General features: G+C 44.4%; 1 protein-coding gene across 3 annotated transcripts in view; it reads left to right on the top strand.

Annotated features, from left to right (window-relative positions):
• XPC (XPC complex subunit, DNA damage recognition and repair factor) overlaps nucleotides 1-26,449 on the top strand; it is a 37,207-nt gene that overhangs the window by 2,424 nt on the left and 8,334 nt on the right. For 2 of the 3 annotated variants that reach the window (XM_021695158.2, XM_044920998.1), the window contains exons 2-10: nucleotides 3,197-3,380; nucleotides 5,733-5,851; nucleotides 15,832-15,955; nucleotides 17,153-17,237; nucleotides 18,765-18,922; nucleotides 19,412-19,532; nucleotides 22,406-22,495; nucleotides 23,590-24,486; nucleotides 25,731-25,891. In XM_021695158.2, coding sequence (XP_021550833.1) covers nucleotides 3,197-3,380; nucleotides 5,733-5,851; nucleotides 15,832-15,955; nucleotides 17,153-17,237; nucleotides 18,765-18,922; nucleotides 19,412-19,532; nucleotides 22,406-22,495; nucleotides 23,590-24,486; nucleotides 25,731-25,891 — 1,939 coding nt within the window. The remainder of the gene's footprint in view (nucleotides 1-3,196; nucleotides 3,381-5,732; nucleotides 5,852-15,831; nucleotides 15,956-17,152; nucleotides 17,238-18,764; nucleotides 18,923-19,411; nucleotides 19,533-22,405; nucleotides 22,496-23,589; nucleotides 24,487-25,730; nucleotides 25,892-26,449) is intronic. The other variant, XM_044921001.1, reaches the window with a different exon arrangement.

Here is a 26,449-nt window from a genome sequence, read left to right as displayed (position 1 = left end):
CCAAGGCAGCTTCCAGGAAGAGTTACAATCTGCTGTGGTTGGGTGGAGGAAAAATCTGGTTGTGGTTTGGGCTACAGTTGACGCTGACTCGATGACCTTCAGTGTAGTTTCTAACAGCACCTCAGTGCATGCCAAAAAAAGTGACACTTGGCTGCATTCAACATTTAGGGTCAAAGAAAACAGTCTTTCACATTATTTCCTTGTTTCTATTAGGGCATCTCTAATTTCTTCATGTTTCTTCTCTGTGTTAATGCTTTCATTGATGTGAATCATTAATTCCTTCAACAAACATTTACTGAGCACCTGCTATATCTAAGGACTATTCTAGGCACTGAAATTCTAGTAGTGAACAGGACTGGCAAGGTCCCTGCTCTCATGATGCTTACAATCCCTGGGGAGGGGTTGGTAGGGCAGACAATAAAAAGTTAAATAAATTCACACGATGATGAGAGTTACAAAAAGAGTAAAAGAGGTAGTGAAACTGACGTGGGGAAGAAGCAGCTAAGAGTCGGTGGTGAAGGAAGGCCTTTTTGAGGAGGTGATATTTTGAACCAATTACTGAGTGTCCCAAAGGAGCTATTCAAAGGAAGTTCTCAGGAAGAGTTCTAGGCAGAGGAATCAATAAGTTTAAAGACTTAGGAGGAAATGAAATGAGCTTGGCGGGCTGGCTGGACATAGTGAGGGGCAAATAGGAATTGAGGTGGGAAAGGTGGTCAGGACCCTTAGTTTGGAGACCCAGTTAAGGAGTTTGTATTCTAAGTGCTATGAGATGCCACTGGCAGTTTTAAGCAGGTATTGTAAAATCTCAGTAGAAGGCCAATCACACCCAAAGTGATAATTCCTGCCTTTCTGAAATTACAACATTGAGCTCAAGGAGACTGGGTAGGTAGCTCTAGATCTTGGAGAGTCCTAGGAAATAGCCTCTGGATTCTCTGGGACCCCAAAAAATGTAAAGAATTTTTTAAAAAGTAAGTATTACAACTATCCAGAAATAATGATATATTTCCTTCTAGTCTGTTTTTCTAAGTAGTGGAAACCTTATAGTAAAAACAATTTTGCATGCTTAACATTTTATCATAGGTCATTTTCCTTTGTCTTAAAAGATGACTGATTTATATTCCAATGTATGTACATAATGATATGTCATGGTTAGGCATTCATATTTTACAAATCTGGGGGTATTACGGTAGTCCCTCTCCTTATCCACAGGGATGTATGTTCCAAGACCTCCCCTCCAGTGGATGCCTGAAACACGGATAGTACTGAACCCTATATATGCCGTTTTTTTCTATATGTACATGCCTATGATAAAGCTTTGTTGACAAATTAGGCACAGTAAGAGATTAACAATAACTATTAATACAATAGAACAGTTAAAACAGTGTACTATAGTAGAAGTTACGTGAATGTGTTCTGTTTTGCTCAAAATATCTTATTGTGCTGTACTCAGCCTTCGAATTCTTACGGTGATGTGAGATGATAAAATGCCTAGTGATGGGGTGAATGGGGCATTGTGACGTAGCCTTAGGTTACTGTTGACCTACAGGAGATTGTCAGAAGGAGGATCATCTGCTTCCACACTGGTTGATCCCCGGTAACTGAAACCACAGCTAAGGGAGGATGACTGTATGAAAATAATACTATGGAAATTTTTTTGATTCACAGTTTTTTGTTTCCATTCTTGCTCCGTTCTTGCCCCTCTTTTAACTCCTCTAACTCTCTTCAAAGCAAAAAAATTTACACAGTTGTGCTTTTTAACCAACCAAATAAGTTTGGTGAGGAAGAAATGGTTCCTTTGAAGTATCCTCCCACCTAGTTTAGTAAAAATGAAGTGTTTCACATCTTTGTTTCACATCTGTTCATAGAGGGCTAAAAAGCGTGGAAAGATCCAGAAATCCTGGTTTCAAGGACATGCTACTCAAACTGTCAAGTCATAAACCTTTAAGCAGCTTCTGGCCTTGGAATAAGAAGTATCTCCAGATTCTAAAGAATTTTGAAATTGTGTTTCTGTTAAAATGTTTAAAACATTAGAATGCATAAATTCCTTTTATAAAACATTCTAAAGAAACTGAACTGAATCAGTGATTTTATCTAGTGTTAGAACAAATGCCCCTCTACTATGAGAAATTTATTAAAATTATGATTTTATTTAGATCAAAAGGGAGAGCTTTTCCCCCATGCAAGAGTATATTCTTGGGGAATATAAGTATCTATCTGTAGAGTCGGTAGGACAAACCATAAATGAAAGGAATCAATATGATGGTAGGTTAATATTGCTGCTGCTTTTGGAACCTCAAAAAAGGCTAAAGTATTTTTGTTTTCCAAAATTAACTGAAGCAGAGTCATGCAAAGGCAAAGGAAGATGCTTTATTTCAGATTCAGAATTATTTTTATGAATATATTTGCAAAATAGAAGATATTGTCCCCTGCCATGTTATTTATTCTTTATTGAAAATTGATTTATTAATATGTTAAGAAACAGACCATACCTTTAGATACCCTAATTTAACTAAAGCCAGCAGCCTGTGCATTTTTAAATTTTCCCTTTAACAAAAACCAACAATTATTTTTAAGGAAATAAAGGTATTTTTTAAATTATTGCTGTCTTTTTCCAACCCTAAGCTTGCTGAGATGGTTGGTATATGAATATACTTTAGGCTTAGATTGGAAAGGTTTCATGAAGTATGTTTTGAGCAGGGGTTTGGTTTTGAAAGATAGCAGAAACATGGATTAGTAATAGTAAAGTTGGTGATAAAACTTGGACATGTTTATGAACTCAAAACGTTTCACTTAATAGTGGGTTACTCCTAAAATAACTAGTCTTGGCAGGTAATAAATAAGCAAGGTATTACTTAGCAGATTGATGTATTTTTCCTTCCTGGCTATTAGCTGAAATTTGAGATTTGGAAGCCAGATTTTATTGGATTCATGTGGCAGTCCGTGTTACCCCACGAGGGAGTGGAATAAAACCCTGATAAAGGAAGCCAGTTTTTACTGGGAGTGCAGGGTGTAAACTAGGCTGGAGGAAGGAGGAGGCTGGAGGCTGCTTGTGGAACAAACCAGGGACGGTGCCCTGGCGATGAAGATGGGGTCTGGAGGGAGGTGACAGAAGGGGGCTTTTCATCACTTGCCCGTGAAAGCACACCGCCTCCGCCTTTCCTGTGTCCCTTACCTCGTGTTCTGTGTGGTCATCTAGATGTCTTGGAAGACAAGAAACCTCTAAAGAGGAGCCTTCTCTCCAAAGTCTCACAAGGCAAGAGGAAGAGAGGCTGCAGTGATCCTGGGGGTCCAGCCAAAAAGAAAGTGGCCCAGGTGACTGTCAAATCTGAAAACCCCAAGGTCGTGAAGGATGAAGCCCTCAGCGATGGGGAGGAGTTCAGGTGAGATGGCTGAAAAGCTTCCAGCCACGTCTTGATTCTGCCCTCCGGGAACTGTGAGTCTCTTTTAGCTCATCTCTGGGATCTGTGCAAAAGATGGGATCTTTAAACTCCTCCAGCTGGAGCTCAGACCACTAGTAAGATTCTTCTTAGCAATTACAGTAGGCCCTTGACCAACCAGGTTTGAACTGCATGGGTCCACTTCTACATGGAGTTTTTTTGATAAGTACAGTAAGCACTGTAAATGTAGTTTTTCTTGCGATTATTTAAAAAATAACGTCCTTTTCTCTAGCTTACTTTATTGGAAGGATGCGGTATGTAATACATATAACATACAAAATATGTGTTAATCAACTGCAAGTTATTGGTAAGGCTTCCAGTTAACAGTAGCCTAGTAGTAGTTAGTCGTTTCAGGGAGTCGAAAGTTCTGTGCGGAGTTCTGACTGTGAGCGGTTGGTGCCCCAACCACGCATTATTCAAGGGCCAGCTGTATATAGTTTGCCTCCCAGACTTCTCAGATGACGAGAGCTGGCAGAAAGGGATTTATCTGTGGTTACATAGCTAGACGGTGGCAAAATCCAAATGAGACTTAGGCCTTCAGACTCCTGGTCCAGTGCTCTTTCTACTGTGCAACGATAACTACATACCTAAGATACTGGCCTGCCATTCCAGCTTTCTCTTGTACTGCTCTCCTCAAGTTCACTCTGCTCCCGCCCAGCTGGACTTCTTGTCATTCACTTGCCACGTGCTCAGACTTTGCTACTTCTGAATCGTGCTTGTTCTTCCTTCTACCTGGAATGCTTTCTTCCACCTTGAAGATGTGGATCAGAATCCATCCACTCGACAGTCTTCATTGGTTTCTTCCCCTTTTCCCCCTCTGATTTCTTGCACTTATTTGTGCCCAGGCCACGTACCCCTGCTTACTACCCTGCAAGCTCTCCGAGGCCTGGAACCATGCCTGGTTCGTTCCTGTAGGCCCTGTGGCATCTAGGGCGGGGCCTTTTGTTTGGCAGAAACCGAGCCAGGATTTTTGCAGTTGAATGAACATGCATAGTAATACGTTGGTGAACAATGACTGCAAGCCTAGTGAACACTTGACTGTCCACTTGCCAGGAAAGTTGTGGGGAGGGGAGGAAGAGGAAGAACAGAGAGGTAGTAGGTCCTTCAGAAACCACTCTTCCATCTTAGTGCTGGCTTTTCCAGCAGCCTGCAGTCCTGGCCAAGGAAGGCAGCCTGGGGAAGGGCCAGCAGTAGACAGGAGCCATGAGAAAGCGTGGGAATTTTGCACTCAAGGTCATCTCTTCTTTTCCCTTAGACTTTTCCTGTGAATGCACGCCTCTGAGCTTCCTGCTTCCCAGTTGCCTCTCCCCACTAGTTGAATTCTTTCTCCAGAGAAATCCACATACACATAGACCAGGATGCTGCCGGTTAAAGCTCTGGGCCCCCCTTTCCCTCTCCACTGAGAGTTGACTGCTGTCAAATCCGTAGCGCGTGGACATTCCCGCTACGTTTATTCTAAGGAGAAATTTTTGTTACTGTGGTGTTGAAAGTGGTGGCAAAGAGAATGCGTGTATTTTTAGAGCTGAAGACAGGCTCGCTTATTTTAAATGTCTGAGCTCAGATCTTAGATGATGTTCTCACTTGATACCACACGTCAGACCTTACAAAAGCTAAAAGTAACTGTGCTCTAAACACGTTTTATGTATGAAATTACGAAAATGGATTACATATTAGCAACCATTGCATCTTCAGCCAATATTCAGCTAGCTGCTTATCTGTGTACTTAACCAGGTAGCTATCCATACTTTTGTTGTTATTTGTGACATACCTGTGTATGGACAGATCCCCACATACCTTGAGGTTAGAATTCTACCAGCTTCCATTTCCTTACATCGTAGAGGTGGAGAGAAACAGTGATCCGAGTTGGCTCATGGTATGATCGGCAAACGTGAATTCCCGCTTCTTCAATGTGGTGTCCCCCTGTGCATATATAATACACATCACAGCTTTTACTTCTGGAACTTGCATTGTTGTTGTGGTTTCTTCTAACTTTTCCTGTACCACTTCCAGGCACGGCTGTGTTTTCCCTCACACAGCTCTAGGCTGTAAGTCCATTGCATTCTTTCTCTTTGACAGCACATCTAGTATTAGACTGATGATCAGAGCACGTCTTGAGGAGCCCTTGAGACTCACAGTGATGGAGGGAATGAGGGTCAGAGCTCACCCGTTATCTTTAAATAATTGCAACAGGTTCACAATAAATAGAAGAAAGAGTCCTTAGGATTCCATTTAGCTTAAATGTAGCATAAGGAGGTGTGAGCCTTCTTCATCTTCCCTCCTGTGATCTTTACACAGGGACTTCTCCAGTGGCCGGAAGAAGTCACACCCCCCACAGAGAGAGGCTGCTGTGGACAAAGGCAGCTGTGAAGGAGACAATGAGGAAGAAAGCGAAGATGATTGGGAAGAGGTCGAAGGTAAAACATCATTGCTGTGTGATCCCATTTTTCCATTTGAGTCTGCTTGGAGTCATGTCATTTAGTTGCAATTCCGTTGTTTCCTTTTAAAACTAAATAGGACCAAATAAGGTTCCAGTAGGGACTTGCTTTTGATGCAAGGAAGAATTCATGACCAGGTTACCAAAGAAGGCTGTATATTCTCTTCCTCTTGTGGCTGTCAGTGGAGTAGATTGTGAAATAGAGAGGCAGCATCATCTTGTAGAAAGCGCATGGGCTTCGAGAGTAGTGAGATCTGGGTTCAGAGCCCAGCCTTGCCACTTGTATAGCTGTGTGAACAAGTAAATCTACCCGTCAGAGTGGAGTTTTTTCACCGATAACAGTAAGCATTGTATGCTCACCATGAGCTGTTCACAGGCTAGGCTGCAGGATTGTAGTAAAGGAAGAAAGGTTTGCAAATGTAATGGGCCTAAAGCATCATATGCTCACAATAAATGGCAGCTAATGTTATCATCCCTGACTCCTTCTGTCTAGCCTAACTTTATCCCAGCGTTTGATTTTGAAAATAATTTTTGAAAACCTACAAAAAGATTGAAAATATAGTACATTGGAAATGTAGTACATAGACTCTTCACTTAGATTCAGTAACTGACATTTGCCATAGTGAATGTATCTTTCTCTCTGTAAATATGTATCGTGGAACCATTTGAAAGTGAGTCGCAGACATCCTGGCACTTCACTTGTAAATACTTCATGCGTTTCCTGAGAAACGCATTCTCCTGCATGATAAAATATTTTCACACTTAAGAAAATGAAAAGCCGGGGGCGGAGCAAGATGGCGGAGGAGTGGGAGACCTGGATTTTGTCTGGTCTCAGGAATTGAGCTGGATAGGGATCAAACGATTCTGAACACCTACAAACTCAACAGGAGATCGAAGAAAAGAATAGCAACAACTCTCTGAACAGAAAAGCGACCACTTTCTGGAAGGTAGGACATTCGGAGAAGTGAATCCGAGGCGATATTCGGGAGGATAGACGGCAGGGGAGGGGCCTCCATCGGCCGCTTCTGGCAAGTGATAGAGCCGCGGAGCACAAAATCGGAACTTTTAGAAGTCGGCTCCACTGAGGGACGTCACTCTGGTGGCTAAGCGGGGGGTGGAACCCTCCGGGACAGTGTGGTCTCAGGACCCTCGGAGTCACAGAAAGACCGGGGGTGCCTGAGTGCGGCAGAGCTTCCAGGTATCGGAGCAGGAAGCCGGCTGCAGAGACGGAGCCAAGGCGCGGGCTCTCAGCTCAGGGTTGCCATAAACCGCGATCCGCGGCACAGTGGGGCCACTGCTCCTCCAACAGGGACCCAACAGGCGGCAGATCTGGGGAGACTCCCCTTCCTCCCCCGGGAGGAGAGGTGTGGGAGCGCACCGCAGGAATCTGCTGGGTTTGGAGACTCCACACCGAGTCGGGTGCCAGAGATAGAAACGCTCGGTCACAGGCCGGGTGAGCACGGAGTGCGGCCGGAGACCGGGGAGACGGGAGTTACTGGTGGCTTTTCTCTGTGGGCTCACTGAGGAGCGGGGCCCCAAGTTCTCGGCTCCTCTGGGGCGGAGATTGGGAGGCCGCCGTTTTCACTCTCCGCCTCCAAAGCTGTAGGGAAAGCTTGCAGGGAACAAAAGCTCCAGAGAGCAACCCGAGCAGATTACTTAACCCGGACCGGGCAAGGGTGGGGCAATTCCGCCTCCGGCAAAGATATTTGGGAACCACGGCAACAGGCCCCTCCCCCAGAAGATCAGCGAGAACAGCCAGCCAAGGCCAAGTTTACCGATCAATGAGAACGGCAGAACTCCAGCGCTAGGGGAATACTGCACATAGAATTCATGGCTTTTTTACCATGATTCTTTAGTCTTTCAAAGTTAATTTTTTTTTTAACTGTCTTTTTTTCTTTTTTTTTTTTTAATTTTTCTTTTTCCCTTTTTCAACCAACATCTTATCAATCCCTTTTTTAAAAAACATTCTTATTTTTCATTTTTGCAGTCATATTCTATCCTTCATAGTAGTTACCCTTATTTTTGGCATATATATATAAGTTGTTCTCACTTTAAAATTTTGAGATAGTTTCTTCTAACAGATCAAAATATACCCTAAATCTCTAGTGTATGGTTTTGTTCTTCTCTCCTGCCTGATCACATTCTCTCCCTTTTTTTTTCTTTTTTTTTTTAAATCCTCTGCTTTCTTTTTTCAAACAACTTCTTATCAATTCCTTTTATAAAATTTTTTATAATTTTCATCTTTACAGTCATTCTATCCCTTCATCATATCAATCCTTATTTTTGTACATATATAAGTTTTTCTTTCTTTAAAATTTTGGGGGGCACTTTCTTCTAATAGAGCAAAATACACCCAAAATCTAGTGTGTGGCACTGATCTATGCACCAGCCTGATCATATTTGATCATATTCTGTTTTTGTTTTTATCTTTTTCTTTTTTTTTTTTTCTTTTTTCTTTCTTTCCCTTTCTTTTCCCCCGGCTTCAGGTCTTTTCTGATTTGTTTAGAGTATATTTTCTGGGGAGGTTGTTACCCTGTTAGCATTTTGTTCTCTCATTAATCTGTTCTCCCCTGGACAAAATGACAAGACGGAAAAAATCACCTCAACAAAAAACAAGAGGTAGTACCGACTGCCAGGGACCTACTCAATACGGACATTAGTACAATGTCGGATCTAGAGTTCAGAATCATGACTTTAAAGATACTAGCTGGGCTTGAGAAAAACGTGGACATTATTATAGAAACCCTTTCTGGAGAAATAAAAGAACTAAAATCTAACCAAGTCGAAATCAAAAAGGTTATTAATGAGGTGCAATAAAAAATGGGGGCGCTAACTGCTAGGATAAATGAGGCAGAAGAGAAAATCAGTGATATAGAAGACCAAATGATGGAAAATAAAGAAGCTGAGAAAAAGAGAGATAAACAACTACTGGATCACGAGGGCAGAATTCAAGAGATAAGCGATACCATAAGACAAAACAATATTAGAATAATTGGGATCCCAGAAGAAGAAGAAAGAGAGAGAGGGGCAGAAGGTATATTGGAGCAAATTATAGCAGAAGTTATATTGGAGCAAATTACAGCAGAGGGGCAGAAGGTATATTGGAGCAAATTTCCTTCCCCTAATTCGGGAAAGGAAACAGGCATCAAAATCCAGGAAGCACAGAGAACCCCTCTCAAAATCAATAAAAACAGGTCAACACCCCGACATCTAATAGTAAAACTTACGAGTCTCATAGACAAAGAGAAAATCCTGAAAGCAGCTTGGGAGAAGAGATATGTAACCTACAATGGTAGAAACATTAGATTGGCAACAGACCTATCCACAGAGAACTGGCAGGCCAGAAAGGACTGGCATGATGTATTCAGAGCACTAAACGAGAAAAATATGCAGCCAAGAATACTATGTCCAGCTAGGCTGTCATTGAAAATAGAAGGAGAGATAAAAAGCTTCCAGGACAAACAAAAACTAAAGGAATTTGCAAACACGAAACCAGCCCTACAAGAAATCTTGAAAGGGGTCCTCTAAGCAAAGAGAGAGCCTAAAAGCAACATAGACCAGATTGAACACAGACAATATAGTGTAACAGTCACCTTACAGGCAATACAATGGCACTAAATTCATATCTTTCGATAGTTACGCTGAATGTAAATGGACTAAATGCCCCAATCAAAAGACACAGGCTATCAGATTGGATTAAAAAGCAAAACCCATCGATATGCTGTCTGCAAGAGACTCATTTTAGACCCAAAGACACCTCCAGATTGAAAATGAGGGGGTGGAAAACCATCTATCATGCTAATGGACATTAAAAGAAAGCTGGGGTGGCAATCCTTATATCAGACAAATTAGATTTTAAACCAAAGACTGTAATAAGAGATGAGGAAGGACACTATATCCTACTTACAAGGTCTATTCAACAAGACAATCTTAACAATTGTAAATATCTATGCCCCTAACATGGGAGCAGCCAATTATATAAGGCAATTAATAACAAAAGCAAAGAAACACGTTGACAACAATACAATAATAATGGGGGACTTTAACACCCCCCTCACTGAAATGGATAGATCATCTAAGCAAAAGATCAACAAGGAAATAAAGACTTTAAATGACACACTGGACCAAATGGACTTCACAGACATATTCAGAACATTCCATCCCAAAGCAGCGGAATACACATTCTTCTCTAGTGCCCATGGAACATTCTCCAGAATCGATCACATCCTAGGTCATAAATCAGGTCTCAACCGGTACCAAAAGATTGGGATCATTCCCTGCCCATTTTCAGACCACAATGCTTTGAAACTAGAACTCAATCACAAGAGGAAAGTCGGAAAGAACTCAAATACATGGAGGCTAAAGAGCATCCTACTAAAGAATGAATGGGTCAACCAGGAAATTAAAGAAGAATTTAAAAAATTCATGGAAACCAATGAAAATGAAAACACAGCTGTTCAAAATCTTTGGGATGCAGCAAAGGCAGTCCTAAGAGGCAAGTATATAGCAATACAAGCCTTTCTCAAGAAACAAGAAAGGTCTCAAGTACACAACCTAACCCTACACCTAAAGGAGCTGGAGAAAGAACAGCAAATAAAGCCTAAACCCAGCAGGAGAAGAGAAATAATAAAGATCAGAGCAGAAATCAATGAAATAGAAACCAAAAGAACAGTAGAACAGATCAACGAAACTAGGAGCTGGTTCTTTGAAAGAATTAACAAGATTGATAAACCCCTGGCCAGACTTATCAAAAAGAAAAGAGAAAGGACCCAAATCAACAAAATCATGAATGAAAGAGGAGAGATCACAACCAACACCAAAGAAATACAAACAATTATAAGAACATATTATGAGCAACTCTATGCCAGCAAATTAGATAACCTGGAAGAAATGGATGCATTCCTAGAGATGTATCAACTACCAAAACTGAACCAGGAAGAAATAGAAAACCTGAACAGACCTATACCCACTAAGGAAATTGAAGCAGTCATCAAAAATCTCCCAACAAACAAAAGTCCAGGGCCAGATGGCTTCCCAGGGGAATTCTACCAAACATTCAAAGAAGAATTAATACCTATTCTTCTGAAACTGTTCCAAAAAACAGAAATGGAAGGAAAACTTCCAAACTCGTTTTATGAGGCCAGCATTACCTTGATCCCAAAACCAGACAAAGACCAGAAAGGAGAATTACAGACCAATATCCCTGATGAACATGGATGCAATAATTCTCACCAAAATACTGGCCAGTAGGATCCAAAAGTACATTAAAAGGATTATTCACCACGACCAAGTGGGATTTATCCCTGGGCTGCAAGGTTGGTTCAACATCCGCAAATCAATCAACATGATACAATACATTAACAAAAGAAAGAACAAGAATCATATGATCCTCTCAATAGATGCAGAAAAAGCATTTGACAAAGTACAGCATCCTTTCTTGATCAAAACTCTTCAGAGTATAGGCATAGAGGATACATACCTCAATATCATAAAAGCCATCTATGAAAAACCTACAGCAAATATCATTCTCAGTGGGGAAAAACTGAGAGCTTTTCCCCTAAGGTCAGGAACGCGGCAGGAATGTCCACTATCACCACTGCTATTCAACATAGTATTAGAAGTCCTAGCCACAGCATTCAGACAACAAAAAGAAAATCAAAGGCATCCACATTGGCAAAGAAGAAGTCAAACTCTCACTCTTTGCAGATGATACGATATTTTATGTGGAAAACCCAAAAGACTCCATCCCAAAACTGCTAGAACTCATACAGGAATTCAGTCAAGTGGCAGGATATAAAATCAATGCACAGAAGTCAGTGGCATTCCTATACACCAACAACAAGACAGAAGAAAGAGAAATTAAGGAGTCGATCCCATTTACAATTGCACCCCAAACCATAAGATAACCTAGGAATAAATCTAACCGAAGAGGCAAAGGATCTGTACTCAGAAAACTATAAAATACTCATGAAAGAAATTGAGGAAGACACAAAGAAATGGAGAAACGTTCCATGCTCATGGATTGGAAGAACAAATATTGTGAAGATGTCAATGCTACCTAGAGCAATCTACACATTCAATGCAATCCCCATCAAAATACCATCCACTTTTTTCAAAGAAATGGAACAAATAATCCTAAAATGTGTATGGAACCAGAAAAGACCCCGCATAGCCAGAGGAATGTTGAAAAAGAAAAGCAAAGCTGGCGGCATCACGATTCCGGACTTCCAGCTCTATTACAAAGCTGTCATCATCGAGACAGTATGGTACTGGCACAAAAACAGGCACATAGATCAATGGAACAGAATAGAGAGCCCAGAAATGGACCCTCAACTCTATGGTCAACTAATCTTTGACAAAACAGGAAAGAATGTCCAGTGGAAAAAAGACAGTCTCTTCAACAAATGGTGTTGGGAAAATTGGACAGCCACATGCAGAAGAATGAAACTGGACCATTTCCTTACACCACACACAAAAATAGACTCGAAATGGTTGAAAGACCTCAATGTGAGACAGGAGTCCATCAAAATCCTAAAGGAGAACACAGGCAGCAACCTCTTCGACCTCAGCCGCAGCAACTTCTTCCTAGAAACATCGCCAAAGGCAAAGGAAGCAAGGGCAAAAATGAACTATTGGGACTTCATCAAGATAAAAAGCTTTTGCACGGCAAAAGAAACGGTCAACAAAACCAAAAGACAACCGACAGAATGGGAGAAGATATTTGCAAATGACATATCAGATAAAGGGCTAGTATCCAAAATCTATAAAGAACTTATCAAACTCAACACCCAAAGAACAAAGAATCCAATCAAGAAATGGGCAGAAGACATGAACAGACATTTTTCCAAAGAAGACATCCAAATGGCCAACAGACACATGAAAAAGTGCTCAACATCGCTCAGCATCAGGGAAATCCAAATCAAAACCTCAATGAGATACCACCTCACACCAGTCAGAATGGCTAAAATTAACAAGTCAGGAAATGACAGGTGTTGGGAGAGAAAGGGGAACCCTCCTACACTGTTGATGGGAATGCAAGCTGGTACAACCACTCTGGAACCTTTTTGAGGTTCCTCAAAAAGTTGAAAATAGAGTTACCATACGATCCAGCAATGGCACTACTGGGTATTTACCCCAAAGATACAAATGTAGGGATCCGAAGGGGTACGTGCACTCTGATGTTTATAGCAGCAATGTCCACAATAGCCAAACTGTGGAAAGAGCCAAGATGTCCATGGACAGATGAATGGATAAAGAAGATGTGGTATACAATGGAATATTATGCAGCCATCAAAAGGAATGAGATCTTGCCATTTGCAACGACGTGGATGGAACTGGAGGGTGTTATGCTGAGTGAAATAACTCAATCAGAGAAAGACATGTATCATACGACCTCACTGATATGAGGAATTCTTAATCTCAGGAAACAAACTGAGGGTTGCTGGAATGGTGGGGGGTGGGAGGGATGGGGTGGCTGGGTGATAGACACTGGGGAGGGTATGTGCTATGGTGTGCATTGTGAATTGTGCAAGATTGTTGAATCACAGATCTGTACCTCTGAAACAAATAATGCAATATATGTTAAGAAAAAAAAAAGAAGATAGCAGGAGGGGAAGAATGAAGGGGGGGGAAATCGGAGGGGGAGACAAACCAGGAGAGACGATGGACTCTGAAAAACAAACTGAGGGTTCTAGAGGGGAGGGTGGTAGGAGGATGGGTTAGCCTGGTAATGGGTATTAAAGAGGGCACGTTCTGCATGGAGCACTGGGTGTTATGCACAAACAATGAATCATGGAACACTACATCAAAAACTAATGATGTAATGTATGGTGATTAACGTAACAATAAAAAAGAATATAGAATTAAAAAAAAAAAGAAAATGAAAAGCCCCTAATTGTTACAAAAATATCCTTCATAGCTGTTGTTTGCTTGTTTCTAATCCAGGGTCTAATCAAGGTGTGAGTTATACACCTCTTTAGTCTCCCTTAGCCTAGAATAGTGCACCCCACCTAGCACCTTTTTTTGCTTTTTGTAACACTGCTGTTTTTGAGGAGTCCTGGCCTCTTCTTTTGTGGGATGTCTCTTATTCTAGTTTTGTCTGATAAATAGGCACCTCAGGGTGGTGGTAAACGTGTTTCAGTATCCCCTGGGTTCTTATAAACTGTAAGTTAAGACTTGATTGAATTTAGGTTAAACTTTTTTTTTTTTTTTTTTGCAAAAATACTTCATACTGCATCCATTAAGAGGCTCCTAATGTCAGTTTGTCCTACTAGTGATGCTAAGTGTGATCATATAATGTGGTTCTGGCAGATTGTGACAATATAAAGGTACATTTTTCCTCTGTAATTAACCATCTCGGGTGGTACTCTGATTCTGTGTGAATATCTTATTCTCCAGTAACTTTTTACTTCATGGTTTTTAGTATGCATTTATCTTTACTGAACCAAATTTTTTTTTTTTTTTAAGATTTTTTTTTGTTTATTTGACAGAGAGAGACACAGCGAGAGAGGGAACACAAGCAGAGGGAGTGGGAGAGGGAGAAGCAGGCTTCCCTCTGAGCAGGGAGCCTGAATGCAGGGCTCAATCCCAGGACCCTGGGACCATGACCTGACCTGAAGGCAGACGCTTAACGACTAAGCCATCCAGGCGCCCCTGAATCAAAGATTATTTTAATGAGCATCGCAAAATGAACTTTCTGATTCTGTCATCTCATATGCATTTATCAGATGACTTTGTAAAGAAGAGCTCTCTCTTTTAAGAATTTTATTTATTTTGAGTATCACTATGGACTTAGAGATATTTTAAATACTCATGTGTTATCAGTTATCATCATTATACTTTTTGATCTTCAGATTGTCCCAGATTTGGCTAGTGAGAGCTCCTTTAAGCCAGCTACCTTACTGTGTCCTTTTGACCTGGCCTCATTCTCAAAAACGTTTTTGAGAACATTTTTGTTTTTTGGCACAAGAAGATGTTCCAGGCCCATCCTATATTCTTCTTTTTTTTTGTTTTTTGGCACAAGAAGATGTTCCAGGCCCATCCTATATTCTTCTTGCTCCAGGCCTATAATCAACTTTTGTTTCTCCAGGAAAGCCTGGCTCATTCATTAGTGACTGGTATGTAGAAACCATATCTTGGCATGAGGTGTGTTCATTGCCAATGGGGTGTCACTGCTTCTGGGCCCAGAGCCTCTTTAAAGGGGCCTTTGCTAATGAAGTTCACAGATCCAGTTTAGTGAATTCAGTTTATTTCAGCTAGGGTTTACAAGTGATGTAGAGGATAAAGAGATAAAAAAGATGCATTCCTTATCATTACAAGTTTGCAGTTGGGGCTGGAAGACCACTAAATCATGCCTGTATATGAAGCAAATTATGATATGCATTATTTTAGTAATATAGAATAGGAAATTGTTCTTTGGGGTTTTTTTTCTCTTGGAGAAAGACTGTCTCTACTAAAACACACACGTGAGCATTAGTTCCTTGATACCAGAGGTATGGTTCTAATTCAACTCAGTATCTCTGTGCCTCAGTTTCCTCCTCTAAGGGCTGTTTCTCTGGGTTGTTCAAGTTAAATGAGAAATAAATGTAAAACAGCACAGTCTGTGGCATTTTTGAGATACTCAAAGCATTGTAGGAGTAGGGGTCTCCTACCTTGCATCTGTTCTTCACTCCCCGCAAAACCTCCATTTTGTTCAGTATGATAGCTATGATAATTATTATTATTACTAGTTTTTTAAAAAGATTTTATTTATTTATTTTGAGAGAGAGAGAGCGCAGTGAGGAGGGGCAGAGGGAGAAGAATCTCAAGCAGACTCCACGCTCAGCGTGGAGCCTGATGTGGGGCTCGATCCCATGACCCTGAGATCATGACCTGAGCTGAAAACAAGAGTTGGCCACTTAACCAACTGAGCTACCAGGTGCCCCTATGATTACTGATTTAAAAAAACATTATTGTTGATAGAACTTGGTGAACCTGTGCCAGGTGATGTGGGAGAAAATGCAGCCTTCTCTAAATCTGTCCTGCCTGTGAAACCAGTGGAGATAGAGATTGAAACACCCCAGCAGGCGAAAGCAAGGGAAAGAAGGTAAGATTATCTTACCTTGTCTCTAGATTCCTGTCACACAAAATGAGCAACTCAGAGCTGCTACTTAACACAAGTTTTTTTTTTTTTTTAAAGATTTATTTATTTATTTGAGAGACCGAGAATGAGAGAGAGTACATGAGAGGGGGGAGGGTCAGAGGGAGAAGCAGGCTCCTCGCCGAGCAGGGAGCCCGATGCGGGACTCGATCCCGGGACTCCAGGATCATGACCTGAGCCGAAGGCAGTTGCTTAACCAACTGAGCCACCCAGGTGCCCTAACACAAGTTTTTGAGAAACACATAGGAGACGGGGGCTGAGTACCAATGTGGTTAGGAGCCTTAGGTGAGAGAGTCCCACGTTCAAGAATCCTGGTTTATTCTCTGGCTGGGGCAGACATGGGAAGAGGAAATTCTTAGTGTTGAACATCTGGTGTGTGCCGAGGACTCTGTAGGTTGTCCATTGTCCTACTTAAACTTGAAGATAGTGTGTGGATGAGATCGTGGAGGCTCAGAGAAGTTAAGTAACATTTCAGGAGTCACTCAACCAGGAGCAGATGAGCCAAGATCCAAATCCCTCTCTGGCCAACTTGACACCCATGCTTTCGCACCACATTACACTGTGCGATTTGAGCCAGTGCCCCCCTATGGTAGGGAGCCCCCACTCCATCCCAGGATCCTCAGGACCAGTGCAGCCACTGGTGGCTTGGGAACGTGAGCACAACGCCCGGCAGTTAATTGGTGAATGAGTCCCACTCTGTGTGCACTCTGCACATTGATGGGCACATCATTAGGCACGAAGGAGGAGGACAGATGCATGGACACAGGCATGAAAGAGATCGCCCAGCAGAACAGCACCATACAAATGAGTGTGCACCAATTTAGCATGGAAGTACTGGTGCAAAGGACGGAATCAGTAGTTGGGAGGTCAGACAGGCAGGGAAGCCTCCTTGGAGGATGTGTGTTTCAAAGCATGGCTGTGAGGCGTGACAGGTGGAGAATGTCCCGAGCCAAGGTGTGCAGGTGAGAAGGAGCAGAAAGCCAGCGGAAAACAGCCAGCTTGTTGGTGTGCCCGAGTAGCACAGCCTCGGGCAGCGGAACCAGGAGAGTGATTCAGGAGCTATGACGCGGGACTGGGGGCTGGGCTCAGGGCTCAGGGCTCAGTCTCCCACTTCATTCTCGGATTTTTCCATGTGCATGGCAGTGAAAGGATAAAAGTGGAGTTTGAGACCTATCTTCGGAGGATGATGAAACGTTTCGGTAAAGAAGTCCGCGAGGACACGCACAAGGTAAGGGCAAGGGCAGGGGGCGAAGGGACAGTGTCCTCTCTGTCGAGGCAGGGCAGTGTGGTGCACGCAACCTCGGTTCTCAGTCAAGCCTGGCTTTGTTTGGCTCCTCTACTCACTGTGTGGCCTTGGCGAGTTTCTTTGTCTCCCTGAGCCTTGGTTTCCTCATCTTTGAGGTGGGGGATGATAAGTGCCTTCCTCGGAGGGGGGTTGTGGGGACGGAGCAAACATGACACGCAAGGTCCGGAGCACAGAGCCGGCACAAAGCAGGGCCGGACCCACAGGCACTCTCCCGCCATCCCTTCCTCCACCTGTTTCATAACCTCAGTTCCCATCACCGCTGAAGAGATGGTGTCTTTGACTTCAGGGGGCAGTTATTGAACCGCATCATGGACCTCGCAAGGTACTTGGCTTTGTGGGGTTAGAGACTTGTATAAAGCTTCTTTCCTGCCATTAAGGAGCATCTGATCTCAGAGATGGAACAAGACAGACTTCAAAACAGGACATTCAAGACTCAGAATACGGAAGGGGACCGGTGTGGGTCAGGTGGCTGAGGAAGGCAGCTTTATTTAAGAGAAAGGCCAGCGGGGAGCGGTGGGGGGAGGGCGGAGCTGGGGAGGCTGCCCGCGCCAAGTGCAGAGGGCACGGCGGGACAGCCCGTGTGTCTGCGTCTTGGACGGTACGTGCGTTGGCGGCCTGTGAGTGAGGGAAGGGCGCTTGGATGTCCCCCTGATGGGCAGCGGGCAGCCAGAGCGGGTAGAGCTTGCAGGGCTGGAAGAGACGGTGTGTCTACAGCAGCCGCAGAAATGGGGAGATGAGATGAGCACAGAGCAAGGACAGTGAGGAGACAAGACACCCGCCTCCCTGAGGCCTTGAGCACGTGAGACAGCTGTGCTGCTTGTAGCTTTGGGAAGAGGTGAAATGAGGGAAAGAGTTCATATGACTCCAAGATGGGAAGCTCAAGTGAGGGGAGAAGAGCGGAGCCGTTGACTGAAATGGGGAGGTCCTCGGTGGGGAGGAAGGGAAAAGGATGTAAGGTTGTGGAGGAGGTGGTGAGGTGTCATGTGACCATCTCTGGAGCTCTGGTGGGGGGCCAGCTTGCCTTGGGGTCTGCAGCGGAAGAGGATGGGTTCTGGCACCCAGGGAAGGGCGCAGAGAGCTGTCTGGTGAACCCGTGCCGTCCCCCAGCTTGGACAGCTATTGGCGCTTGCACAGTCTCTCCCTTCTCTCCCCCGACTCACTTTTCCTCCCGATCTTTTTGGAGCAGATCCTGCAGCATATGTTTAAAAGACAAGGCCTTTAAAAAAAAAAAAAGTTTGTATTCTGCAATTTTGAGATTTGGTTATATGAGGAAATAAGTATCTAGGGGGAAGACAGGGTGAAAAACATGATCTTGGGAAATGGCTAATGTTGGGATTTTTACTTCCTTGTGTGTAGAAATAACAGATAATTCCCGCCCACAAAACGTCTCTCAGTGTGGCAGCAAAAACCCTTCTAGTTCTCGGCCTACCATCTTCCCCTTCTTTCCAGGTTCACCTGTTGTGCCTGCTGGCAAATGGTTTCTATCGAAGTAACATCTGCAGCCAGCCGGATCTGCTTGCTATTGGCCTGTCCATCATCCCAGCTCGCTTTACCAGAGTGCTACCTCAAGACGTGGATGCCTGTTACCTGTCAAACCTGGTGAAATGGTATGGCCCTCCGGCCCGTCCTGCAAAGCCCTAGTATAGGACTTGTGTCTCTCAGAGGCTGGGGGCAGGTCAGTTCCCACAGACCTTCCCTGAGGGGTTCCTATATGCCGAGCCTTGAGCACAGCCTTGAAGATAGAGACACGTCAGGCATGCTCTCTGCCCTGGAAGAGCTCCTAGGCTGGCTGGGGAGACAGATGCACCCCAGGTAGTCAGGATAGTGTGAGGAGCACTCGGGAAGAGGTCTGCTGGGGCCTGTAGGTGCACGGAGCAGCTGGGGGGCTGGGAACCTCCCAGGGACATGAAGTCTGCTGGGGTCTTCAGTGGTGAGCCGGGGTCAGCCACACGGACTGGGAAGATGAGAACAGAGGCAGGCAAGGCTCACGATTCCCTTCTGAGACTCTCCTGTCTGATTTGCTTGGCTATAAAAGGATAGCAAGCGTTCCTCTTTGCCCTCACCTGTGACACAGGGAACGCCTGGTTTCTCTCCAGGTTCATTGGTACATTTACAGTTAATGCAGACCTCTCAACCAACGAACGCGATGATCTACAGACGACGTTGGAAAGGAGGTTTGCTATTTACTCTGCGCGGGATGATGAAGAGTTGGTCCATGTAAGTGATTCCTCTTGGTGCCACTATTTTCTAGGACCGTGAGCTAATGACCATGGCAGTCACGTGCCAGATACCATTCCGGTGTTTTCCATGTTCTTCCTTATTCATTGCTTGTGAAATAAAAAATAGGTTCTGAAGCTCAGAGAGGCCAGAGAACTTTCTCAGGGTCATTCCGCTGGTAAGCACTGGCGTCAGGTTCAGGACCAGTGTGTGGGGTGGAAAGCCTGCATTCGTTCTGTTGCTTGGTGTCCTGGGGCATTAAGCACGTACTTTTTGGTCAGGTGCCCTAGAATTGTTTCCATTAACTATTCAAAAATTATGTTCAGAAGTCCCAAGGAAATGTTTTTTCAAACTGTCAGATTTCTGCTGAAATCTGTCAGAAAGCTTTTCCCTACCTTCCTATTGGAGAAGTGACATTGGCCGGCAACAGTGCAGTGAGGAGAGTTCTGTCTACTGAAAATAGAGGTAGAAATATGGCTTTATCCCCGAAAGATTCCTATTCATTACATATATGTATATCTGAGCCCCAGCTTCTCTGTTTGTTTAGGGAAAGAGACCAGACTTCTTGGATCTTAAAAGCCCAAATGACTGGCATATTTACCTCTCTTCTGATTCGGCTTGAAAAAGTCTAAGACACCTGACGTGGCCAGTGATATTGCCCTAATACCACCACCCAGGGAAAAGCATTAATATTAGAGACTTATCCTCCCAAACTCTGTTCCTGTGTGTATTTCCAAAATGTTTTACCCCCCCCAAAAGGCTACCATGTGCCCATTAAATAGTTACTCCCCATCCTACTCCCTCCAACACCTGGCAGCCACAGTCTGCATTCTGTCCCTACGCATTTACGTGTTCTGGATGTTTTTCGTGGAATAAGTATCATGTGACCTTTTGTGTCTGGCTTCTTTCACTTAGCATAGTGTTTTCAAGGTTTATCCATGTTGTAGCTTGTGTCAGCACTTTGTTTCTTTTTATGGCTGCATATTATCCCATTGGATGGCTAGACCACATTTTGTGTATTTGTTAGTTCCTGGACATTTAGGTTGTTTCCACCTCTTGGCTATTGTAAAGAGTACTACTATCAACATGTGTACGTACTTGAGTACTTGTTTTCAGTTCTTTTAGGTATATACCCAGGAGTGGAGTTGCTGAGTCATTTTATGTTTAACTTTTTGAAGAATTGTCAAACTTTTCCGCGGATGCCCCATTTTATATTCCCACCAGCAATGTACAAGGGCTCCAATTTCTCCAGATCTTCTCTAATACTTGTATTTTCCTTTTTTCTTTTTTATTCTAGCCATCCTAATAAGTGTGAAGTGCTCGCTCATTGTGGGTTGGATTTACATTCCCCTGGGGACTCATGATGGTTACCGCCTTTATGTGTATGTTGGCCATTCGTGTATCTTCGGAGAAACGCCTATTCAAATCCTATGCCCGTTTTTTAGTTGTGTTCTTCGTCTTTTTATTGTTCAGTTGTGAGGGTTCCTTCTATATTCTAGATACTAACCCGCTCTCAGAGATATGCAGATATTTTCTCCTATCCCGTAGGTTGTCTTTTCTGGAGAAAGTGTGTTGAGGCACAAAAATTTTAATTTTGATGAAGTCTGCTTTTTCTGTTTTTCTTTTATTCCTTATACTTTTGGTGTCATATCTAAGAATCCAGTGCCAAATCTAAGGTCATGAAACTTTTCCCCCTTACGTTTTCTTCTAAGAGTTTTACAGTTTCAGTTCTTACATCCATTTTGAGTCTTCCATACATTTTGAGTTAATGTTTATATATGATGTGAGGTCTCAGTTCGACTCCATCCTTTTTGCATGTGGATATCTAGTTGTCCCGGTGTCCTTGGTTGAGGAGACTATTCTTCCAGCTGTTTGTTGTGTTATCTTCACTACTGGTAAGAAGAGACAAGTCTTGGCACCCTCATCAAAAAGCAGTTGGCCGTCGGCATCTGGTTACTTTGAACTGCCTTTGGCCGTCAGGACTCCTTCGTCTCCTCCATCTGCCAGTTTGTGGGTCTTCCCTCATCCTTCCTGTCTTGACACTTTTCAGACTACTGCTTAGGAATTTTGTAGAGTGTCTCTCAGTTTGGGTTTCTTTGATGTTTTCTCATCCTCCCCACCAAGCCGCTTTTAACTCCAGAAGAAATAGGCAAAAGTCATTATTTTTTTCGATATAACGCAGCGTCTCACAGAAAACACGCCCTCCTGTTTCTGGCTTTCTCAGTCGGGCATTATAGTAACTCATGAGACGCTGAGGTCTGCGTGGGAAGATCTTGCTCAGGTGCTTTATCACTGTCACCGTTTTGGAGGTTCATTCCCCTGAGGAGGCTCCCCTCCTTACAGGTAAGCAGAAGTTGTAGAACTGCAGCCTCCAGTGGAAAGATTCGTTGTGGGGAAAATGGTAAACAGAATAGACTTTGGAGATCTGGTGATAATGATGTTTTCTACTTTTTCTTCTCAAAGTGATACTTCGCTTGTTTTATTTTAATCATAATTACAACACATATGGAATACAGGAGATAGGTAAGCTGAAAAAAAAAATCACCTGTAAACACCCATAACCCAAAAATGGGTCCTTTTCTAAATACACATATATGTTTATGTGTTTTTTTTTTTTTACAAAAATTAACATTACACATTAAAAACCAAACTTCTCTTTTCATCTAATATGTAGTGAACATCTTTCCATTTTTCTACAAAGATAAATCTCTTCAGCATCATTTTTAATACCGTGTAGGGTTCCTGGCTCCTGTTGTTCAGTTGTTTCTAACTTTTCCCTGTTATAAAAAAAACTACCACAACAAACACCATGGAATTAGTTAAATCCTCGATTTTTTTCTTAGGATAAATGCATCATTCTTTTCCCCCTGCAGATATTTTTACTGATCCTCCGGGCCCTGCAGCTCCAGACCCGACTGGTGCTGTCTCTCCAGCCGCTTCCTCTGAAGTTACCCACAGCAAAGGTGGGGTTCTCCTAAAAGGCAGTTGGCTCAGCAGGGAGGGAGAAATTACCAGACTTCCAAGAAAAAAATTGGTCATTGGACTATTTTTACGGGTTGGCATTCATGGAGCGTGGGCCCCTTGGAGCCTGCCTTGCTCACCCCTGTGTTGGGAAGACTGGACACCAGTGGGCCTCCAGCAGCCTGAGCCTGGCATGCACAGAGGGGCCCGAGGGAGGGCCTGGCTCCCTGGTGGGTTAGTTTCTGCCTTGTGATGCAGCAGATTGGCCCCGTCCTCCTGCTCCTTGGCCGTGTGGAGTGGTAAGGGGTGAGGGACTCTGCGTTCTGCTGTCATCTAAGGAGGAGGCTCAGCACTAGACTCGCCGTGCTGTCAGCACCGTCTGAAACTTAGTGGTCCAGAGGATTTAATTCCGTATTCTTTTTTTTTTTTTTTTAAAGATTTCATTTATTTATTTGAGAGAGAGAATGAGAGAGAGAGAGCACACGAGAGGGGGGAGGGTCAGAGGGAGAAGCAGACTCCCTGCTGAGCAGGGAGCCTGATGCGGGACTCGATCCCGGGACTCCAGGATCATGACCTGAGCTGAAGGCAGTCGCTTAACCAACTGAGCCACCCAGGCGCCCCTTAATTCCGTATTCTTAAAGCTGCAAGTTTATTAAGTCCATCAGTATTTGCTCGCAAGATATGTGCGAGGTGGGTATTATTGCCAAGGAAACTGAGACTCAGAGGTTTACACATAAGTAATAAATATTTGAGAAAATGTAAATAAACGTATATATTGTTGACTGAAACCACATAATGAATGAGAAGCAGAACTGGAGATGGAACCCAGGTTGGTCTGTTTCCCTTGCTGCCCCCACTCCCCTCCCCGAGCCAGGCGCTAGAGTGGAAAGAGTACACTGTGGCTTAGCTAAGATGCCACAGATTTTAGTGAATACATTCTTACATTCCTAAAGGATTGCCAGCTCGACTCTGTCTGAGCTGGGGACATCCTGTGTATGCTGGTTCTGTAGCCAGTGACTTAGCCCTGGCAGATTATAGGATCTCTATCATATCATGAGCACAAAAAGAAAAAACAAAATTTCCTGTTCTATTTAAGGGAAAGAAAGCTGCCAAGGAGACATCTGCAGAAGATCCTGGAGGCTCCTTGGAAACTTGCAGCCCAGTTCCAGAAAGCCAAACCAAACCCAAGACCAGCCAAGGAACCAGACAGGAGGCCACATCTTCTAAGGGCCCTGGAGGTCCAAGTACCAAAGGGAAGAGGAGCAAGGCAGCCGCGGCCAAGAAGAAACGGAGAGAGCCCTCCTCCAGTGGGGAAGAGCACAAGGCGGGAGGGCGGCAGGAGGACACCCAGAGACGTCGGCCTGGCCGGGAGCGGCAGGTGGCCTCCAGGGTGTCTTATAAAGAAGAGAGTGGGAGTGACAAGGGCAGCAGCGGCTCTGACTTCGAGCTCTCCAGCGGGGAAGCCCCTCATTCATCTGATGAGGATTCTGAGCCTGGCCTTCCCAGGCAGAGGAGGGCCCCAGCCCCCCAGAGGACAAAGGCAGGGTCCAAGAGTGACTCCAGGACCCAACGTGGAAGGCACCCTCAGCACCCCAAGCACCCTAGCTTTCCAGCAGCATCCACGAGCTCTTCAAGCAGTAAGAGTAAGCGAGGCAAGAAAATCTCCAGTGACGGTGAGGGGGCAGAAAGAGAGAAAGCTGGTGTAGACCAGTGGCTAGAGGTGTTCTGTGAGCAGGAGGAAAAGTGGGTGTGTGTGGACTGTGTGCATGGTGTGGTGGGCCAGGCTCTGGCCTGTTACAAGTATGCCACCAAGCCCATGACCTACGTGGTGGGCATCGACGGTGATGGCTGGGTCCGGGATGTCACCCAGAGGTACGACCCAGACTGGATGACTGTGACCCGCAAGTGCCGGGTTGATGCCAAGTGGTGGGCTGAAACCCTGAGACCGTACCAGAGCCCGTTGGTGGAGAGGGAGAAGAAGGAAGACTCAGAGGTAAGGTCTGCTGTGGGCTCAAAGGCCCATCTTGGTGCCCCTTGTATATGCCCGGCCCCGTGTGGGGGTATCACAATACTTTAGACCTGGGATGACTATTGCCTTAATTTTACCAGTTGAAAATGGAGGATCTGAGAGATTAACTGCCTTGGTATTTGAACCCACATCTATCAGGCTTCAAAGCCGTTATACAGCATACTTTTAGTTATTGCCTAGTTGTAAATTTGGAGCTTTAAAATATGTATGCAATCATATAAATTGCACTGAGTGAAAGAAGAAAAAACTCAGGAATGCAATGGCCATCTGTCCCCCTGCCCCGCTTGAGCCCCGAGTGCACGCTCACAGAAGCACACACGGACATCCCTTCTTGGATCTAGAACACTCGTCTCCTGGGGAGAAAGGGACTCGGGAGGGCGCACAGGGAAGCAGACTGCTAAAGCAGTACAGTGTGTGCTAGGACCGCCCACTGACCCGAGCTCCTTGTGCACGGCAGTCGCGTGGGGTGGAGCTCAGCATTTGCCCGGATTTGCTCATGAATGATGCCCACTTTGTCGGGGCAGGTGAAGCATGGGTTTATTTAGCGTCCCCCGTAGCAGTACAGTTCCCCAGTTCCGGTGCGTTGAGAGGGGCTGTTCCTGGTTCATTTTACTTAGATGTGACTGGGTGAGTGGGAATTGTGCAGATGGTGTCACGACTGACTATTTGAGGTGGAAGCTGCCCGAGCTTGGCCAGTCTGCTCTCATCTGCTGGGGCTGTTTGAAGAGATGCCAGGATTGCTCAGGAGACCTTGATGACTAGCATGTGACTTACCGCAGAGGAATTGTCCACTGAGAAATCAGTCCTGAAAGAAGTGCCGAGAGAACGAGTGTTCCTCACAGGGGACTAAGGAGAGTTACACGGCGCGAACGGCCCATTTGAGGTTCCCGAGCAGGATCAAGTAGGCCCACATTGCAGAGGACGGAAGGCCTTCTTCCTGCGGAAAACCGTGCGTCCTCCCTAAGGGCTAGGTCTGAGCACCGAGAATGAGTAGGTTAGATGACTTTCCACAGTTGCCACAGGCCACAGGATCCCATGCTTTATCTAAAACCTGCCTAGTACCAGACTCAGACGCTATGTTACAGTCACTGGTGCTCGCGAAACCTCTGCTCCACTGTTCCCTGCACAAGGTGGTCGAGGGAATGGCCCGCCTCAGACCTCACCTCCTCTTCCAAACATGCTCAGTGTTGTCTCTCTGGTCTTTGCAGTTCCAGGCAAAGCACCTGGGCCAGCCTTTGCCGACTGTCATTGGCACCTATAAGAACCACCCTCTGTACGCGCTGAAGAGGCATCTCCTGAAATACGAGGCCATCTACCCTGAGACAGCCGCGATTCTTGGCTATTGTCGTGGAGAAGCGGTCTACTCCAGGTGCGTGAGGCAGCCAGGTGGCCCTGTGGGCTTCCCGCTGGCCTGGGACTAGCAGCCTTCTGCGGGAGGGGCTGCTTATGTCAGCCCTTTTGTCAAACGGGATGAGCTGTGTGGTGTGTGTGTGTGTGTGGGTGTGGGTGTGTGCGCACACCGTCCCATGGGGCGCACATGTAGAAGGGATTCTAGTTTGAAGATGAAAACCACAAGGGTTAAAAGACCAGCAGGTGCAAAAAAGTTATGGGGGAAAAATTAAAAGTATGACAAGGTTTATATGGGACAATAGAAAATACACCCCTAAGATGTAAGTTAACAAAACTACAAAAGGAGGGAATACAAGATTTGATCATGAAAATTAAAGGGAGCAGATGTCTTAATGGGGACAGGGCTTCTGTTTGGGAAGATGGAAAAGTTCTGGAGGTGCGTGGTGGGGACAGTTACTCAATAGTGTGAATGTACTTAATGCCACACTGCACACCTAGAAATGGTTAAGATGGTACATTCTGTGTATATTTTATCCACACTAAAGAAAATTGCCAAAGAAGAGGGAAAGGGAATAAG

This window comes from Neomonachus schauinslandi, chromosome 1, assembly GCF_002201575.2.
Source record: "Neomonachus schauinslandi chromosome 1, ASM220157v2, whole genome shotgun sequence".
In the NCBI taxonomy this organism is placed as follows: Eukaryota; Metazoa; Chordata; class Mammalia; order Carnivora; family Phocidae; genus Neomonachus; species Neomonachus schauinslandi.
This window is presented reverse-complemented; position numbering and strand designations above follow the sequence as displayed.